The sequence below is a fragment of the Microtus oregoni genome, unplaced genomic scaffold, assembly GCF_018167655.1.
Source record: "Microtus oregoni isolate MIOR12 unplaced genomic scaffold, Mior012 000022F_ref0000154, whole genome shotgun sequence".
Classification (NCBI taxonomy): Eukaryota; Metazoa; Chordata; class Mammalia; order Rodentia; family Cricetidae; genus Microtus; species Microtus oregoni.
The window spans coordinates 19733412-19754666 of record NW_024543081.1 but is presented as its reverse complement, the minus strand read 5'-3'; the positions used below and the strand labels follow the sequence as shown (position 1 = coordinate 19754666).

At 48.6% G+C, this 21255-nt stretch overlaps 1 protein-coding gene across 4 annotated transcripts in view; it reads right to left on the bottom strand.

The window, feature by feature from the left end:
• Window positions 1–21255, bottom strand: part of Trappc9 (trafficking protein particle complex subunit 9) — a 429432-nt gene that overhangs the window by 371618 nt on the left and 36559 nt on the right. For all 4 annotated transcript variants that reach the window (XM_041672442.1, XM_041672444.1, XM_041672443.1 and 1 more), the window contains one exon: window positions 12141–12357. In XM_041672442.1, coding sequence (XP_041528376.1) covers window positions 12141–12357 — 217 coding nt within the window. The remainder of the gene's footprint in view (window positions 1–12140; window positions 12358–21255) is intronic.

The window sequence follows — 21255 nt, the reverse complement described above, 5'->3', positions numbered from 1 at the left end:
TCAGAGGCATCTGATGCTCTGCAGCTGGAGTCACAGGTGATTGTGAGCTACTCAATATGGGCACTAGAACCAAACCCAGATCCTCTACAAGAGCAGCAAGTACTCTTGACTGCTGGGCCATCTCTCCAACACCCTTATGATATTTCCATATGTGTTTGTTTTAGCTGATTCTCTCCCTACCCTGTTCCTCTCCCCTAGCTCCCTGCCTGCCCTCCCCACTTGTATGTTCCAGTCCAGGTACCCCACTTTCCACAACACATGTGTTCTGGCACCCCTTTTCTCTACTTCTGGGAAACCCTCCTCTTCCCCTTTCATGGCCTCTGTAGTTTCCTGCACCCACACTCATTCCTTCATATGTACACATATATAAAAATTAGAAGGTAGGGCCAACATGTGAAAAAGAACATGAACTCTGTGTCTGAGTTACTTCACTTAATATTTTCCAGTTCCATCCATTTTCTCACAAGTGACGTAACTGTATTGTTCTTCAAGGCCGAACAGAGCTTCACTGTGTGTGCGGACTGCCTTTCATTGTCTACCCATCACGTGATAACTGTCTAAGCTAAGCGAGTCCACTACCCTGATACTGTGAACAGAGCAGCAGTGAGCACGAATGGGCAGGTGATTCTGTGGGAAGATATTTTATGTGTCAGGAGTGACAATCTGGGTTATGTGGTCGCTCTGTTTTTAATTTTTTGAGAAACCCTCACGCTGATTTCCATAGCAGCTGCACCAACTTATCTTACTACCAAAGGGCCCCTCTCCCTCACACCCTCCCCAGCATCTACCGCCATTTGTTGCCTTGACGAAATCTTTCCTGAGTGGTGTGAGATGGAGTAGCAACGTGGTTTTGACTTGCACAGCCCTTCTGAATAGGGATGTTAAATACTTATCAAAATAGTCATTGGCCATTTGTGCTTCTTCATTTAACAGCTGTGCTCAGTTCACTGGCCCATTTTCTGGTTGGTTCTTTGGGCTTGCCTTTTAGTTTTTGAAGCACCTTGTATGTTCCATATCTTAAGCCCCGTCTGGAGCATAGCCCGCAAAGGTTTGCTCCTGTTCTGTAGACTGCTCGCCCTGTTGTCAGTTTTGTTTGCCATGCAGAAGCCTTCTAAATCCACGTCATCCATTTGCTAACCCTCACAGGGATGACTGACTCCCTGTGAGCTGCGGTTCTCTTCACAAAGTCCTTGCTCACACTGTATCTGAACATGCTTTTCCTACGTTCCCTTCTAGCAGGCCCAGTGTCTCCAGCTCTGGGGTATCGGATCCACTATGAATTCATGTTTGTGGCAAGATGAGAAGCGTAGCTCTGAGTCCTCTGTGGGTAACTATCAAGTATGGCTTGCTGAATAGCCTGTTTTCATCAGTGTATGTGTTTGAGACCTTTTTCAGAAACTAGATGCCTATGGTTGTGTAGGTTTGTTTCTGCATCCTCTGTTGTGCTCCATCGGTCTTTATATCTGTGTCTGGGCAGAACCATGCTGTCTTTGCTGTTATGGCTCTAGAGTAGAGTTTGAATTCAGATATTGTGACACCAGTATTCCTTTTGCTTATGATTACTTTGGCTGTCTTTTCTTTTTTTTTTAAGGTTTTTTTCCTAGTTCTGTAAAGAATGCTACTGGAATTTTGATGGAATTAGCACTAGATCTATAGAGAATTCAACACGTAGACTGCACTTGCCCTCTACACCCCAATGTGATCTCAGCACCCGAAAGGTCAGTCGCTCTGAGCCCTAACATTCCTACCTAATGCCTGTCATCAACCAGACTGGTGAGTCCCTGCTGAGCCAAGACTCGGATCATAAAAACATAAGGGAATTCAGACACAGACAAAACAGATGCTCACTGGCAATCTCAAAGAGCTCACGAGAGTCACACTTAGCATACACTCACTGAGAACCTCATACACAAACACATGAAAGAAAGACAGGGGGACAGAGTGCCTCCCCTAAGGCCGTGGCCATTCTGTCAGGATAAGCCCATAGGAGGTACAGATGCTGCTGGCTGCTGTGGGGACAGTGGAGGGGGAGTGAATGAGTGTGCCCTGTGAGTTGGGCTGGGCAGGGGAGGAGCTCGCACAGGGAAACAAGGGTCCTCCTTGTCACAAAGCTGCAAGCAGCCCATTTAAAGTGCTGCAGCCATTCATCCTAACTTCTCAATAAATGCTGGCTGATAAGTGCTAATATTATGACTCAATGAATATAATGTGTTTAACATGCGGCATCAGCCTCCAACTCTGTGGGGTGATTTAATGAGCCAGCCTGCTCCATTATGCATTGAGAAGAAACCCTTGATATACCAGATCTTTACTGCTATGGTTATCGGGTAACATTACCTACTTGAATGTCAACCCCCAGCCCCACTCCACCATCATGAGTCCCTGTACACGAAGACTGTTTGGTGCTGATTACAATACCCCCAGAATAGAGGCATCTGTATAAACAGACCCTTGGTCAATGTCAACTGACAAGTGGCTCACAGCACTCCTCTGTCTGCTGCCTGGAGAGTATGGATCCCTGCTTCATGCATCCTCACCTCAGCCAATTTGCCTAAGATGCTCCATGTAACTCACAGCCCCTGCTGATCTCACCTCCCACCACAGTGCCCTGCGCAGCCAGCCACTCCCTTTTCTGTGTGTGCTGAGCAGCAGGCACAGACTCCAGCTGCTAACAGGCACAGTGGGGCCCCTGTAAGCTCATGACTGTTTCTTCCATCAATTCCTCATTGCCTTGGCAGGAGCAATGTGGCTTATTCGTCCAAGGATCCTTAATGCCTGGCAGGAGGCCTGGTGCATGATGGGTAGTTAACTGGCATGTGGGTCAAGATGAGAGCCTGACACCAGAAAAATCTCCTTCTGTTTTAGGTGTGCATGCTCAAGTGTGTGAGGATGCAATGCCAAGGCTCCGGGGATTTGCTAGGTGGAGGGTTCACTTCGGCTGTTTGCTCAAGTTCCTGGATGTTTAGTATACGTCATAATAACAGATCAATTGAAAACCTGGAAGCCAACCCAACCTCCACAGTATATGCTAGGATGTGACTTATCTTCCAGAAATGGCCTGGAACATACAGTGGTAACATCCTTCATCAATAAGAAAAGCGGCGATTGAGACACATCCTTGCCATGTTTCCACCTGGTCAAAGAGGCTAGGACCAAGCACTGCAACAGAAGAGAATTTTAGGAGGAGGAAGAGTTCGAGTCAAGACCAAGGTAGCTAGCCACGCCTTCAAAAGCCCCAGTTCTCATTCATCTCATCTTGGCACTACCAATCCAAGAGCTCATTCTCATGCAGGAAACCAGCCTATGATAGTGACTATCACTTGGTTATTTTTCCCACTAGGCAATGGTCCAGTTACTACCATGGGTAGATGTGAGCGAGACCCAGGACAAACTAGCTCACCAGTGAGCCCTGAGCACGTGGCGCCTCCTCTGTGGTTCAGAGTCCTCCAGTAAAACACTGAAGCTTTTGCAAAGACAGATTTGCAGCACTTGACTCCTGACAAAACTCTCTGCAATCTTGTCATTGAGGTTCAGGCTTTGACAGCTGCCATTCAGCAACATCAAAATCCGCGTCTCTTTCAGAAAAGTTCCTCGGTGACATTTAATCTCTCATTCAGCAAAAGACTGAGCAAAAAAGTGAAACAGAGAACCCTTCTCACGCAGCAGCAGAAATAAGACAAAGAAGATGTGGTCCCTAAGCCAGCACAGGACACAGGAGCAGGGCCCTAACTGGAGCCTCTGCAGCCAGCTGGCAAAACACTCACCTCGCAAACAAGACCGGAGACATTTCTGGATCTGAGAGACCTGACAGTCTAGCTTTTATTCACAAGTATGGGGCTTTGGCAGATTTCCATTTAGTTCTCTGAGAAACGTATGAAGTGGAGGTGGGGCTTAAAGTGGTTTTTATTGTCTAGAGATGCAACCAGCTGACAATTACCATTTTAACTCTTACCGAACCTCACTGCTCCCACAAAATGAAGGCAAACGTCCCCTCCCGAAACAAAAAGTGCAAGTGAAAAGGGCAGAACCACTTGAATTTTTCAAAAGAAGTATGTCCCATTCTTAAGACTTGTAAATGAAGAGCCGGGAACAAATTTAATAACTGGCCACAGGAGCTGTGAGGACTCCTGGCTGGGTCCAGTCTTTCACCACAGGCGTTCACATGGACACCTCCACCAGGATGCAAAGGACAAAGGGGCCCAGAACTGTGGGACTGGCAGGAAGCTGGGGAGGTGGTGTTATGTAAGCCACCCAGATGGCTTTTAAGTGTGCTTACAAAGTCACAGAAGGTGCCAGAGCAGGAACAGCAGGCATTAGGAGAGTAGAGACACAAAGGAATTCAATCTCCACAGAAACAACATCGCGATCTCAGAAGAAACAGCGTCCTGCTAAGTGCTGGAGGGTGAAATGGGAAGGCCGGCGGGTGGGGAGGGCAGTGCATCATGGGAAAAGGACTTCAGAGTGTTCTCAGGTAGGCCCTGTACAGAAAGACAAACTTAAGGCAATGCTAAGTGTGCCTTTGCATGAAGTCCATGTGCTTTTAGCCTGCAGCCAGCCTGGGGCAAAGTTCAAAGATACCAAGGAAAGTAACAGAAAAGCCCTGCAGTCTCACCCGCACACCACATGAAGCCCCCACTTGAAGGCCCCACTCACGGGGCACGCTCACGGGGACGGGAGGGGGGGGGAGAAAGGGGTGTCTCAGTCTCAGTATGAAGGCCCCCACTCACGGGACACGCTCACGGGGGCGGGGGGTCAAAAAGGGGTGTCTGAGTCTCAGTATGAAGGCCCCCACTCACTGGACACGCCCACTCATGGGACATGCCCACTCGCGGGGCCATCTCAGTATCTAAAAATCGCCTTCCCGCCTCTCAAAACTGATCACGTGGTGCTCCAAAAACTCTTTCCTCTCTTTCCAGGATCTTCTCTTAGTCCATCAAATCTCTCCAGAATACTGCAAAATCGGCCAGGACATCCTGCTCCCCTTCCCAAATGGGAGGACCTTTCACTTTCTCTTCTGCCAGTAACTCTGACTTTGACTGTCCAGATACCTTGGCCCTCATTCCAATCAATGCCATCAAACCTACAGGAGGGCCACAGCAGCGATACTGGCCTTAAAGGCTCTCAATATTCAGTCCATCTTCTTACACTCTCTCAGTGCCATCCTTGAGAAACATCAGAAACTCCCCCTGACACTGACAGCATGCTGAGCTCTGTCCTCAGCACCCTACAGGGGATCCAATCCTTCCATAAACTACTGCCCCCAAGATTCAGACACACAGACACAGGACATGGGGCAACTTGGCCAAGATCAAACCATGAGTAAAGGTATCCTGGACTTCCATCCATCCACATGTCTCATATGCTCAGAGTCTCTCACTGAGCTGTCAGAAACAGGTTAATCATGTGGAAGTATTACCAAGAGGCCACAGCCTGCCTTGATGTGGCTCAAATAGGTGTTGTGGCCATGTGCACCCACAGGCATGGGGCTTAGCAAAGCCGGAGACTGGGCAGCCCCACTCAGTCCTGAAGCGGGCACAAGCCAGGCAGTCACAGCCCAGAGGCCCTGCGCAGACCATCACTCTGTGTGGCAGCTGCTCTAAATACCACAGGAAAAAAAAAAACAGGAGCTAGCACTTTAATATGAATAACCACTTCCATGAACGGCCACTATTCTGTAATATCCAAAAAGGGCAAATTTTTTTAATAAATAAAAATATCCCTGACAAACAAAACAATTGATAGAGGAGAAAAGAGAATGCAGAAGTAACCACGTCAGTACGGTCAACGGGGCTCTGACAAAGGAGTGAGTGACCCAGAGGAGCAAAGGTGGGCCCTCCAGCAGACTAGCTGTGATGTGGGAGTGTCATATATCAATCTGTTGATTTCATTGGTTAAGCAATAAAGAAACTGCTTGGCCCTGATAGGTTAAAACATAGGTGGGAGGAGTAAACAGAACAGAATGCTGGGAGGAAGAGGAAGTGAGCTCAGAGACGCCATGCTTCCCTCTCCCGGGCGGACGCGATAAATCTCTGACCCAAGATGGATGTAGGCTAGAATCTTTCCCGGTAAGACTGATGCTACACAGATTATTAGAAATGGGCTAGTCCAGGTGCGAGAGTTAGCCGAGAAGAGGATAGATATAATGGGCCAAGCAGTGTTTAAATAAATACAGTTTGTGTGTTGTTACTTCTGGGCATAAGCTAGCCAGGCAGCCGGGGTGCTGGGGACGCAGCCCCACCGCTCCTATTACAACATAGCCGGGACACGGGACAGCCACCAACCAGGTAGTAAACCAAGATGCTAACTGTGGACTTCACAAATAGTCCACCAAAATGGACCTCCAATTAACACAAACCTCTCTGGAAGGTTCTAAGAGTTCATGGAACTTCTTTGAGGTCTATGAAATTTTCCCCTACAAGTTGATAAATGAAAGCCATAGGTAGCACTTGGTGTAGTGGTAGACTTTTAAATATGGCTCCAAAGTCACATCCCTAAGAGAAAGAGCTAATGGAGTGGATGTCATTAAAATCAAGAACTGCTGTTTTGCAGACAAGCTGCAGAGAGAATGGGAAAACGAGATGCATGCCGGGAGGAAATATTTGTCAAAGATATTGCTAAAGGACTGTTATGCATATTATAGAAGCAGAGAACAAAGAACCTGGTTTTCAAATGGAATCACCAGGGAAGACACTCAGACAAGCATAGGAAGAAATGTTCAATGTACTTGCTAGGTAAACTAAAACAAGATCCCACCACACTTTAATCCAGAACACTGACAGTTCCAAAGGCTGGCCAGGACACACAGCAGTGGAAACTGTCACCCACTGTCTCTGGGAGTGAAAGGCAGCCATATGACACAGTCACTGTGCTTCTTAACGCTGGCCCAGAGGAGCTGAAACACTACATTCACACAGAACCTTCACGCGGATGCTTACGGCTGCTTTATTCATGAGAGTCAGCCTCCAAAACCACCAGGAATTGGGAGGTGAGTGTGCACATGCCTGATGTCATTCTGGAAAAAGGAGAAGTGTGGAGATCATGAAAGGATGTGTGGCTGCAGGGGCCTGGGCTGGACAGAGTGCAGAGGACCTATGGGAGGATGCGAGGATTTTGTGTGACTCCATAATGGCGGCTCCGTCATCATACTCAAAACCCAAAGAACGTCCAGCACCAATAGTGAGCCCTGACAGGAGCTATGGGCTGAGGGTACGGATATGCTAGGTTGGCTCACTGGCTGTAGTAGATGCTCTACTGGGTGGGAATGCTGGCTGGTAGGGAAGGCCATGTCTCTGTGGAGAAAAGGGATCACAGAACTCTGCACTGTATGGTCATTTTTTCCTGTGGATCTGAAATTGCTTTAAAAATAATTTTTTAATATAATTTACTTTTTTATGTATGTATTTGCCTACGTGTATGGATGTGCACCACATGTGTGCCTCATGCCCACAGAAGCTAGAAGAGGGCACAGGATCCCTTGGAACAGGAGTTACAGATGACTGTGAGCCACCACGCAGGAGCTTAAAAACAAACCCAGGTCTTCTGCAAGAGCGGCAAATGCTTTTAACTACTGAGACATCTCACCAGCCCAAAATCTATTTTTTAATAAAACAAAATCACATAGAATAAAGTGAATTGATAGAAAGAAAATAATAAAAGCCTTATGTGATCTATGTTTTTTTAAGAAGGGAGAGGAGAAGTGGGATGGCTTAGCAGATGAGGAAACTTGCTGCCCAGCCTGATGACCTAAGCTTGATCCCTGGGACCACAGAATGGAAGAAGAGAACTGACCCTTGCAAGTCATTTTCCAATATCCACTTGCAAGCTATGGCATGCACTCACACATGTGTGTGCACCCACAGACACACTCACGCATGCAGGCACACACACATACAACTAAATACATAATTATAACTTTTTCATTAAGAAGACTTGCTCTCAGAGCTGTTACTGGTAAAGAAGACATAAAAATAACCCATCTTTCCACTACAAAACTGCATCCTAAACATGGCAGAGGGCTCTAAACAGCAAGAGCCGTTCCAGGTCATACTGTTGTCACCTCACAGCAACTAGGTGTGTCTTTGCAAGAGCTGGAGGTCAGCCTGGAAAAAGGACTGGGGAGCTTCCACTGGTGTGGGAGGCAGGCTGGGGCTCCCACATCATCCCGTCTGTCCCATCCCTTCCACATCGCTGCTACAGGAAGAGCCAGAGTGTGTGGAGGACGCCATTTACTCCAGGGCTTTGTTCTCTACATTTCTCTCCCAAAGAGGAGGAAAGTGGCTAAGAGGGATGCAGCAGTGACTACGAAGAGGCCAGGAATTCGGGAATGACTGTCCTAGTCACCGACTCTTAGAATCTGGGCGCTCCATCAGTGCATACCCATGAACATAGGAGAACACAAGAGCCATGCTCCCGAGAACATCAAACCATCCCTTTACTGTTTCACCCATTTCCAGGTTGATTCTCAGGTAAGCCTCTAAAAAACATCCCAGCCACAAGGACCAAGTCCAGGCTCATTTAGATGCCAAATTCTTCATCCCACTCAGTCTGACCTTGGCTCCCAAAAGTCTTACAATTTCTTCCTCACTCATCTTCGCCCCTTCTCTTCCTTCTCTTTCCGCTTTCCTCAATTGACCTCTACCCTGACCCAGGCCCAGCTGGGGCCTCCTTTCTTTCTCCACAACCACCAGGGCTCCTGCAGGATCAATGCAAGGCAGGGGCTTCCCCATCCACTGGACAGCCACGAGCAGACTTCTCAAGGTTAAAAGGACTCTCAAACACACCTGCCCCAGCCCCTGGCATCCAGATTCCCCTCCCGCCACTGAGGTACTGTCCTTGCTGCGGGAACAAGGGAGGGAAGCCCCTAGAATGGCGCCCACCATCTTCTGAGTCCTGCAGAGCTGAACTGGAGTGGAGGAGGGCAGCAGAGGGCAGACGGGAGCTGACTATGCAGAGCCCACAGGGGCCTGCAACATTCACCCCATTTGAAGGTTTGGAGCACCTGTTGTCCCCAGATTCCATGAGGCATTCTGCCAAGGGCATGCTGCATGGTCTCGGCAGTGCTCTGAGAGCTAAGGAAGGGCCTGTAGTGACAGCTGCAGCAGAACTATTCAGACAGTGGAGACAGCCCAAGGAGCCTACAGAGGGTCACAGATCCCTGAGCAGCTCCAACACCGAGGATCAGTCACATAGGTCTACAGGCCCACTTCCCCTCAGGAAGGCCAATCATGCAACAGGTGACCAACAAACCTTAGATTCCACTCCACCTCTTGTGGGGACAAACTGACAGAACAGATGGAAAACCACATTAGATCAGACAATTAAATGGGGTCTGGAAAGCCCAGGCTGGAGGAATCCAGAGACAGCTGATGGCAGACAGGAGCTGAGGGCACCCATGAGTCTGTCCATCCCAAGTCACAGCAAAGTGACCAGCACAGGGTCATCGTGGGTTCTGTAGAAGCGTCCTGCCTGCCCTCTGCTGCCTCCTCATTCCAGTCCAGCTCTTCCAGCACATGAAGAGAGTGGATTCCATTCTAGAGGCATCCTCTGTTCCAGTGGCAAGGGCCATAAAATCTCTGCAGCATCTAAGACCTTCTAGAAAGAGTCCCCGATCTGTCTCTTGACCCCTTGCCCACAGTCCTGACAGCTAAGGCGAAAGTAAGGGACAGCAAGATGGCTCAGCAGGCAAAGCCTCTGCCACCAAGCCTGACGACCTGAGGTCTGTCTCTGAAACCCACGTGATTGGAGAGAAATGACTCCTACATCTTGCCCTCTGACCTCTGCATGCATACCACAGTATACACACACACACACACATACACACACCAAACACAAAATAAATAAATTAACTTAAAAATATATCTTAAAGGCGGGCTGGAGAGATGGCTCAGCGGTTAAGAGCACTGACTGCTCTTCCAGAGGACCCAGGTTCGATTCCCAGCACCCACATGGCAGCTCACAACTGTCTGAAAATGCAGTTCCACGAGATCTGACACCTTCACACCAACGAACATAATAAAGTTAAATAAATAAATAAAAGTTTAAAATATATATATATATATCTTAAAGTCAAGGACAAGATCTACTTCCAAGTGACACCACACAACAGTGTTGAGGCACATGCCTGTACTCCTACCAATTGGGAGGCCATGGCAGGAGGACTGAGAGTCCCAGGTCACCCTGGGCTTGTGAGTTCAAGGCCAGCCTGAGATACATCATGAAACCTTGTCTCCAAAAAGTTAAATAAATGAAAGCCACTGTCTAGAGTGTGCCACAGTCACTGACGGTACTGAACACAGACAAATGCCAAGGTCTGTGTGTCATTGTTTTAAAAATACCCCTCAGCAGGGGCACAGGATGGAGGAGACCCATCTAGCAAGGTCATAGGAGGGACAGGCTCTTCTGTGAGCCTAACATGAAAGGATAGCACCAGCAGAGCACAGGAACGGAAAGCTGCTCAGGAGACCTCTGCCTGCCCACCTCACCCCTGTGCATCCAGGGAGGCAAGATATTGGCTGCTCTGAAAACAGAATTCCAGGGTTGTGGGGACTGGGAGTGGAAGTGGAGGACACCTCCCTCCATAAGCCTGCTATATGCCTGAGCTCAAATGTCTCACTTGGCTGCCAAGTGACCCCTCATCCAAGCCAGTCTCTCCTCAGCAGGCATGGCCTCCTTCCCTCTCTTCACCAATCTGAAGAGCCCCTTGTCCTGCTGGGCCCCAACCTCTATCTTAACCCAATCCAGTAATCTTGCTTACCTCCTGGGAACCCTTCTCCCCTCAGCAACAAAGACATCGTGACACTACTCTGAATGACTATCTGGGACAGTGATGGATGGGACCTCATCAGAACCAGGACTGCTTATGGTGCACACCTCTTGCCCCAGTTCTTCCTCTGTTTAAACCTAAAGCCCATTTCAGTTAACCAGAAAGTGGACTTGGGGCCCCTAAGCCCCCAAACCACTCCTTTTCCTAAAATGGACACAATGAATAAAACTCTTATCTGTGTTTGCCTTAAAGACGGGAGGGGCTGTCCTTCCTAAAATGGTTCTCAGTGTGTGCTCTGCCAGGGGTTTCGGTCAAGTGCAAGTGCCAAACCTGGCCTGCCCACCACCTGCTGTTTTATTGCGGGGTGGGAGGGCACAGACAGGGACTGTATGGTTTCTTTTGCCACAGAACTGCTCTCTGTAAAGCAGACTAGCCTCGAATTTATGGCCATCCTTCTGCCTTGGCCCCCTCAAGTGCTGGATTCCAGATGTAGGCCACTATTCCTGCCCCTGCCATCTACACTTGCCGTGTAGTCCTCGTGATTTACATGTGACTGGTGCTGCTTTCAAACCCCTCTGAACAACGGGGACGGTGGCCCCAAGGGCTGGAAGGCTTACCACCTGCCCTTCACAGAACAGCAGGTCTCATCTCTGAGACAAGTGACTCCCTTCTGAAGATTCTGGCCTCCTGGGAATGGAGGTGACAACATGAAGACCTGTTCGGGAAGGCTGGCACTAAAGAGTCTGGAGAGGGTGACATCTGAGCACTACTCCTCAGTGGCCAGAGAGGGATTTGTGATTGAGAGAGGGAGCACTGCACCCTAGTGGGAGGGTGAGTCAGTTCTCTCCTATTGAAGGCCACATCATCACTAGCTCTGGGCCCCATCTAAAGCAGTTATCAAGAGAAGGAATTTGTCTCTGACTAATAAAGACTTTGACCAAACTGAGCATCATATTTGTCTATAGTTATTACATATAGCTGTGTTTCAATATTATTATTACAGAATCAGAATCTGCCACAAATGCACAGTAGTGTGTATACACATACACCCACGTCTATTTATACCAGAAAGTTACACTGATTTTTGCTAACCTCACAACACTTTGTAAGATAAGTAAAAACATTAGGACTTGTGTTGGTGGCTGGCCACGGTGATGGCCTCAAGAGCAATTTCTGACCTCGACTAACCAAGATGCAAAAACAAGGCCACAAGGTGGCTCCAGGACTTCCTGTCATGACACCGCTGCTGTGAAGAGAAGGGCTTGGCTACCTTTGAGCCACAGGTGCTCAATACCGGCTCACAATACTCAGCAGATGCTCAAACGCACAATGTGAATGGAAACAAGGCAACGTCTACCCAAGCCTGGGTCCTCAGTACCTTTGTTGAAGTCCTTGGGGTCTAGTGACAGACTGTAACCGGGCAGCGTCTCCAGAAGGAGCTTGTAGCAGGCCCTCCAGCCAGGCTCCGCGATGCTGGGAGCCACACACTGCATGGCAGCCACGCGCTTGAAGAATGCTGACTTGCGGTGGAAGCCGATCAGCTCGTAGAGTTCAGATAGGATGCTGTAGCGCTGGATTTTCTCTTCTTCAGAGAGCTGAAGCACAGAGAGAAAGCAAGAAGCATAATGCACCTGGAATCTGGGGCTTTGGGGGACCCTTGTGAACACCCCAAGACCCTTCATGAGTCAGGGCTACAAGCACATCCAGCCTTTGGCTAAGAAGGCCCAGGTTCTCAGGCACAAGGGGGTTGACACACAATGCAGGAGACATCCTTCATAAGGAGGAACAAGAATCCATCATGACAAGAGAAATGAGGAAGGGACTTTGCTGGGCTCCTTAGAACATATCATGTGGAGCTGCATGACGAGCAGATGATAACAATGCCACCTGACTTAGACTTAAGACTTCCTGGTTTATAAGCACGCCTCTTCCAGGCAAGGCCTAGTACAGTCTCTCAAGGGTGATGGGACCAAAACACCCCTGGTGGAAAGCACCCACTAGATGCCCACAAACCACAGGCTTTTTTTTAAGTCAGCTTACATTTGATAACTAGACCCACTTTGTTGTTGTCAAGGTGTTGTGTTAAGCTGTCACCCATGGGCCATGGTGACGCAGCTGTCCTTGAGTTATTTCTGTTGCTATAAGGGATCGGCATCAGCCCAAGACACCCCAAGACCAAGTTCTCAGCACAAAGGAGATGTATTTGCCACAGAGGGACAAAGGGCAGGGAATAAGAGACAAAGACAGGAGACAGAGGAGGATGAAAGATAGAAGGGGAAGGGATTAAGAGAGAGACCCAGAAGGGATATTTGTCTTGGGAGTGGGCACAAAGGACTCTAGCTAGAGAGACAGATGTGGCCCATAGGCAAAGGTGGTTTAGAAAGGAAAAGGATAAACCCTGAATTATGATAAGGTGTTTAATTTTAATTGGGCATGTTAAGCAGGTGGGTCAAAAGGGACTTTTGGTTGCTGGACTTCAATACATTGATAAATGGACATTACTAGTCAGCCTCATGGGAGACAAGGTACCTGTGTACAGGCAGCAGACCTTGCCAGACACCAAACCCGTGTTGCTGGCCCTGGAAAAGCACCCTGTGCTGTTCAGAACCCCAGGTCTGCAGTATTTGGCTGGTGCAGCCTGGTGGAATGAGCGGAACTGTGTGGACTGCTCAGGAGTCATTCAGTACACAAAACACCGCCCAGATACCTCAGAGTCATGGCAGGTCTCTATGGCAGTCCCAGCCACAGCCACAGAGAAAGCAAGGCCATTCCCATGTTTCTACACTTGCTGGCACCCACTACACCCACAGGGAGACTATGGGAAATGTAGGAAGCAAGAGCCTCTCCCTTGGGGCCTGTGCATTTACAACAGGTAGATTCCCAGCTTAGAACCCATGCAGAAGATTCTAGAAAGCCGGGAAACAAAATAAGTACTGTGTGTATAGTGAATACTTCAGACAAGGGTCAGCAAGTGCTAAGTGAGTGCAGCTCTGGGGCACAGGGGTCTCCAGCTATATTCATACACACACATACACACACACACACACACACATACACGCACATGCACACACGCACACACATGCACACACACGTGCACACACGCACATGCACAACCCACATGTGTCCTAAATACCTCACGCTATCTCCTTGACGCTGTCCTGGTAACATGCTCTCATACATAACCTCTAGCCCCCCAGTGCCATTCCTTTTCACCTGCACTGCTCACACTGAGACTCTTCCAGAGTGGCAGCATCAGTTCCCACCCACGGGGATGACGCACAAGGACCACACTGTGCCATGTCTGATCACAGATGTTTGATGTCACAGGAGCTCGTGGCTTTGGCCATGCTGCTGGTGTTACTTTACGTTCCCTGATAGCCAGGCGCTGAGCACCCTTCCCTGTGATTACTGGCCACACTTTTATCTCCCGTTAGGAGGTATTTGTTCTAAGCTTCTGGCAGTTTTTTAAATTAGACCATTCATCTTACTATGGAGCCGGGCTCACTCATCACAGGTTCCAAAGCTAAGTCCTTAGTCATACATGTTTGGTGAATATTTTCTCCCAGACTGATGCCAATTTTCTTTCCTAAGAGAATCATCTGATAAACAGAGACATGTCACGTGACAGAGCTCACACTATCAGTTCCTTCTCTCTTGGTTAGCATTCCTTGTGTCCTAGGTCTAAGAAATTTAGGTCCAATGCCTCTAGAAGTGTTTTGACCGGGCGTATGATCCATGGACACCAAACTTGCACAGGACGCAGCCTTGCTTCAGAAGACGCTAGTGTGCCACTATCAGCCATGGCAGGGGACAAGGAGAGTGGTGAAAGAAGAGGCAAACATGCTGACTGCCTCCATCCCATACTGGAGGCCCCTAGACCCTCGCTTGGACATCCTGCACACTGAACATGACAACAGATGATGATGGTGGCCTCGGCCAGGGTCCTTTCCGCAGATAACAGCAAGCAGAGGGTCCAAACCCCTGACCTCTGTCCTCCATGATTCCCATGGAGGGAGCCTGCTTCTATTGCAGGCACAAGGTTCTCACGGTCCCAGTGTCTGGCCTCTCATTCTGCACAACATAGAAACGCAACAGGACAGCAAAAGATGAGCACTCCCCATAGATGGAACTGAAATCACTTCAGACTCTGGGAAAACCCCCTTGTCGACAAGTCCGGGCACAAGAGGTTTCCAGTTGGCATGCTGCCACTGACCGGGAAGCCTCCAGTGAACACAAGCCCTGGAAGGCTGGGGTCAAGGCTGCGCCGAGCTAATGTGGGCAGCCCAAGTATCTGGGGGAGTGCAAAGTGGTCCTGGGCAAAATCTTGAGAGGCAATCAAGTCCCCACAGTCATTTCTGGCCTCCCGCTCTTGTGGGAGCCATGAATCAGCACAGTTTTGTTCTAATTCTTCAGCACGCTGCATAGCCATGGCCTCTGGGTCCAGGGCCCAGATGTTTATGCAAATTTCTGACAGAAGCATCTGGAAGACACTCAGGATAAAGAGGCCTTAGTCAGAAGACGGGTCATTCTGCTATCTCACCATTCTACTTCCAACCAGAAAGTAGGCAGAAACCCACTTGGTTCTAACAGTAGAAAGGAAGTGGGGGCATTGTTAGAACATTCTGGCATGGCCGGGCAGAGAACAGCACAATGCACTTGTTGGTCTGAGTCACAATCCATCAAAGTCACCAGCTCTGCCATTATGACTTCTCCTCTGAGAAAGGGAGATTTTTTGGTGGCTGGGAAGACTAAATGAAATAATGTGGACATTTAGGACAATGGGAAACATAACTGTCAACAGAGACCTCCTCACGACTTCTAAAGGAGTGATTTCATTTTTGAAGTGTGTGTGTGTGTGTGTATGTTATGAACACATGAATGCAGGTGCCCATGGAAGCCAGAAGAAGGCATAAGATCCTCGGCATAAGAATTCCAGGAGGCCAGAACACACCGGAAACGGTTGCTGGGAATTGAACTTTCATCTGTGCAAGCACTCCTAACACCCAACAGCGAACCATCCCTCCAGCCCCTGTGGATAAAGACTTCAGATCACAGGTTACAACTGAATGAGTCAGCCAGGAATGCTAAAGAAAACAGCTTGGCCCTTTCAACCTTCAAAACTGCAGGAACTCACTGAGCTCTGCAGAGCAAGGCATGACAGGAAGGGGCTTTGAAATAGCCCATGACGGCACTGCATGCTGAAGTGGACAAAGCAGGAAGGACACAGCTAGTCTGGACACTCTCCAGTCTACAAGACCCATTCTGCTCTCTACACATCTGCAGCTCTTAGACAGAAAGACTATATATATATATATATATATATTCAAAACTACACGGAACTTCCACTTTGCCTGGCATAATAGCGCATGCAGGTAAGCCCAGCATGGTACCAACCAGCTAGAACCAAAGTGTCACTTGAGTCTCAGAGTTGGGGACCAACATGAGCAGCATGGAGAGACACCCACCTCAAAAGTACTTAGTTTACCTTAGAAAATAAGGTAAATTATATATTTGCATTTATATACTTTAAAAAAAAGCTAAGACCAGACTTTTCAAATACTGCCTGTTTTTATAAAGAATTCTTTGCTAATCTTTATGAACTTTGTTTTTTAAGGTACAGCTCCAAACAGAACAGAACCGTGAAGGTGTAGGACCCAGCCGTGACAAGCTCAAAATAGAGGCCTGATTCCGAGAAAGATCACAAACTGAGACCACCCAGGCATACCCACGAACAGACCATCCAAAGGGAATTCCTAATATTCCAACCTTTGTAGATAAGATGACCTGCCAGCACACACACATCGCTTTTCACCAGGACACCCCTAGACAAATGTCAGCCAATCAGGATTGGACCTGTCACCCCACACCCTGCTAAAGTAATTTTTCTAGTTTTTGCCTTTAAATAGTGCCCTCTAGAAGGGAGCAGATGAGGTCCCTGGTGGCTTGTGACCGTGCACCCAATAAACCTTGCTTTTGCACTTCAGTGAGTCCATCTCCCTGGTGGTCTGTTGGGGTCCCCACGGACTGGGCATAACAAAGGGACAGAGAAAATTGAGAGCAGTGAATTGGGAGAATGGGAAGACCATTTACTGTCTACCATAATGACACTGGGAAATCCTAGAACACCTCATCTAATCCAGAAAATGAGACGAAATAGAAAGTGACCAAAGCAAAATACAAACAAGTTAAACAAAACCAACAAATAAAAAGAAAAACTCAAAATTTTAGTGTTAAGTCATGGAGGGTGACTACCAAATGTTTCCTTGGGCTGAGAATACAGCCAGCAGCTCATGGGTGGAGCTCTTGCCTGGTATGCTGAAGCCTAGGGTTCAATCCACAGTGTTGGGAGGGAGGGAGGGAGGGAGGGAGGGAGGGAGGGAGGGAGGGAGGGAGGAAAGGGCGGACATGGAAGAGAAAAGGGGGAGCCAGGAAGGAAAGGGAATGAAAAGGAAAAAAAAAAGGAAGAATATATTGGATCTTTATTACAGACAATCTATGTTCGGGGTGAAAGACAACATTGTTTGTTTTGATCTGTAGGGAGGTTGAGCAGGTTGAGATGGGGTCTTCCTATGTAGCCTAGGCTAGTCTGGGGCTCACTATGTAACCAGATTAGTCTGCGCTCCTCCCCACAGCCTGCAGAGTGCTGTGGTTACAGGCACACATCTGTCTAGATGGTTAAGCTGGCTAAACTCTCCAAATCCATCTACAGAGTCAATGAAATCTGCATGCAAATTGCTCTAACTTCTTAAAAGAAAAAAAAAACCTGACAGGCTAATCCTAAACTACATACGGAAATGCAAGAGACCCAGAATAGCCAGAAAAAAATCCTAAAAAAGAACAAAGTTAAAGAACAGATACTTCCAACACTAAACTTTACCATAAAAAGTCAAGCATGGTGGCACATGCTTGTAATCCCAGCCCTTGGGAGGCCAAAGCAGAAGAACTATCCAGAATTTGAGGCTAGCCTGCTCTATACAGCAAGTACCAGACCAGCCTGGGCTACATAGAAACAGCCTGTCAGAAAGAAAGTGGGAGCTTTGGGAACAGTGATTTCTCCTGAGCCACATCAAATGCATAAAACCACACCAAAGTAAGCTAAAACACAGAAAAACTGAACCTCATCAAAAGCAGAAAAGCATGTCTTTGAAAGACATCAAGGAAGGGCAGTAGTGCTGGGTGGTGGGGGTGCACACCTTTAATCCCAGCACTTGGGAAGCAGGGGCAGGTGGGTCTCCGTGAGTTCAAGGACAGCCTGGCCTACAGAGAAAGTTCCAGAACAGTCAGGGCTACACAGAGAAACCCTGTCTCAAAAAAAAAAAAAAGAGAAGAAAGGAAGGAGGGAGGGAGGGAGGGGAGGGAGGAAGGGAGGGAGGGGAGGGAGGGAGGGAGGGAGGGAGGGAGGGAGGGAAGGCAAGTGGGCAATGGCCATGGTGGACACTTGGGGTCTCAGCCACTTGGAGGATAAAGTGTGCCCTGGAATTCAAGCCCAGCCTGAGCAACAGAGCAAGAGAAAAAGAAAAAGAAAAACAGTAAAATGGAGCACATTCCTACAGAGCAGAAACCTGACAAGAAAACACCTTCCAGGTGGCACTCACCCATACAACAAAGAAGTCAGCCAAGGATTTACAGTGGGTGGAACAGTCTGTGTTTGTGCGCATGAGACTGAGTTCAATTCCTGCCTCCAAAGAGATAAAAGTGGGAAAGGACTGTGATAGCCGTGTGTGGATGGCCATGAAAGTTCCAGAACAGTCAGGGCTACACAGAGAAACATACATACATACATACATACATCTACATAAAAAGATGTCCAACAACGTGGGGCATGAGGGAAATGCAGCTCCAAACCAGAGCCTGACATCAGCCCCCTCCCACTGTGGCAGCTGCGGTCAAGATGCCTCTGGATGGGAGGTGAAGAGGTGGGAAGAGTGCAATCCTTGGGTTCTGCTGGTAGCAACCTGTGGCAGTCCTCAGAAAGGTCCACAGGAAGCTACTGAGTGGTATATGTCCACGAGGAGTGATAACATGGTTCACAAAACCCACGCGTGAACAGTCCCAGCACTGTCAGTCAACAGGCAAAACCTGCCGGGACGCCCCTGCTGTTCACCAGGGCATGAAGGGGAAAGCTGGGCCTGGAGACAGAGTGGCCAGTGTCTAGCCACAGAAAGGAACCAAGTGGGGGCTGGAGAGATGGCTCAGAGGTTAAGAGCATTGCCTGCTCTTCCAAAGGTCCTGAGTTCAATTCCCAGCAACCACATGGTGGCTCACAACCATCTGTAGAGGGGTCTGGTGCCCTCTTCTGGACTGCAGGCATACACACAGAGAGAATATTGTATACATAATAAATAAATAAATAAATAAATAAATAAATAAATAAATATTAAAAAAAAAAAAAAAGAAAGGAACCAAGTACTGACTTCCACTGTGACGGGACAAACTCGCAAACACGCCTGGCGAGCTGGACAGATGAGGACAGGCTCAATGCTCTGGGTGGTGGGCAGCCAAGCATCGGCTGTACCGCCCTGGCCATCTTCCAGGAGCCTTGAAGCACTCCCAAATAAAAACCAAGTCTGCTGCGCATCACAACTGGGAAATAATAAAAACAGCTCGTCACAGGAGGGCCTTGAAGTGTTAAATGCAGAAAGACCGGGAACCTCTTCGCAGGAAGCCTGTGCATCTCTAGAGAGGGTTGCCACTGTCATTGCTCAGAGTGGTGCCACAGCCCCAGAGAACAGGGTGTGAATCATGCTGCAGATTAGGAAGTGTCTGGTCACAGACAGGCACAGACGGAGAGATGAATAAGGCCCCGGCCCTCCTCCAGAGTCTGCACGTGTTAGCAAACTCTCCTACTGAAAGCACGGCTTTACCATTCAGCTCAGCTTTACCCTCCGAAGGTAAACACCCTGGAACCTCTACAAAGCAATGAGTGTCTGCGACATTCATGCATTTGTTTACATTCTGCCTTGTTCTGAAGAAAAACCTAAAATCAATTTTTTCAAACACACACACACAATTGAAGTGCACTAACAACAAAAAGACAAAAGAAATCAAGGTAAATAGAAAATGAGAGTATTGTTAATGAAACCAAGGGAAGGTTTGATCAGAAAAATGCCTGCCTACTATACAGTGGGCGTAGTTACTCAAGGTGTCTGCGGACTCGGTTCCTAACTACACAGAAATCCAAGGTTCCTCGAGCCTATGAGAACACAGTGGCTTGCAAAGAGGACTTATGAAGTACCCTTGCATCCCCACAGCCACCAGCAGGGCACAGGGCCTCTGGCTCTCCTGGCACTGGTCACTTCCCTCTTTTACCATCTTCTGTGGTCATAGTGAAGATCTGAAACTGAGCTCAGCAGGCAGTGCCTGGTCCAACCGAGGCTGAGTGGGTCTGGCCACCACGGCCACCAGATACCTCCTGCTTTGATGTCCCCACAGATTTCCACTCTCCTGAGGCCTCCAGGGCAAGCCACACACCAGAATCTTGTTAGATGAGAAACATCTCAGCTCGCTCGCTCTCTTTCCTTCCCCAGTGAGGAATTCATTTCCTTGTAAGAGCCATGAATTCCCCATCGGCTGCCACTGGAAGCCACTGACTCCACTGGCCAGTGCTGACCAGTCTCTGCATTACCTCAGTCCCCGCCCTCTCCTTCCCGCTTCCCCAGTCTCCTGCCCAGCTGACTTGGAGCTCAGACTGACAGAACTACCAGGGCTGCAATCACTCCTGGGGCCTACTAGGCTCTTGCAGAGTTTCCTTAGCAACAGCTTCATTAAGGAAACCCATCAAAAAGGAAATGCAAAGAGGCTGATCTTCCATCTGAACAGAGTAGCCTGCATAAAATCAGAATGGCTCTGGAGAGGAAATTAACCAGAGACAAAGAGGTTGCAAGTCTCCTCAAAAAAGCCTCATACACCAAAATGTTCTGAGAGGGCACACAATCTTTCCGGAACTTAAAGAGGGAAAGAGGTCAAGGACCTGTGCCTCAGTGTGACCCGTCAGATGACAGCCTAGTCCCCTCCCCCCATACTTCCTTACTAACACTTTCTCTTAGGGTCACCTGCTATTCTCGTTGAAAACAGGTATTCAGTTCCTTGTGTTGTTGGGGGCTGGGGGAGCCACAGGATGCAGGGCTGCCTTTAGGAAGCTCAGAGATGGGGATTTAAATAACAGTGGTAGACTGTGAGAGAAGCCTGGGCTCTGCCTTCAAACTCCCCAACCCTGCAAGTGGTGAGGAAGCTGTCTGGACTTTAGGGGTGCCTCTACCAGCCCTGTAAGCCAGCTGCTGGGGTGTGACAGTCAGTGCAGCCTATGCGGCTCCCTCCGATGCCACGGTGCTTATGTCCCTGGGATGAATGTATCCAGAGCAGCCCCCCAGAAGGTATCCAGTGGGAGCATGTTCTTTTATTCTGCAGAACTGACTCACTTGGGAATTACTTGCCTGTGGGTTTATTGTTTAGCAACCCAGTTAGTTCCCCCTCCACTCAGCTCAGCCAGCGTG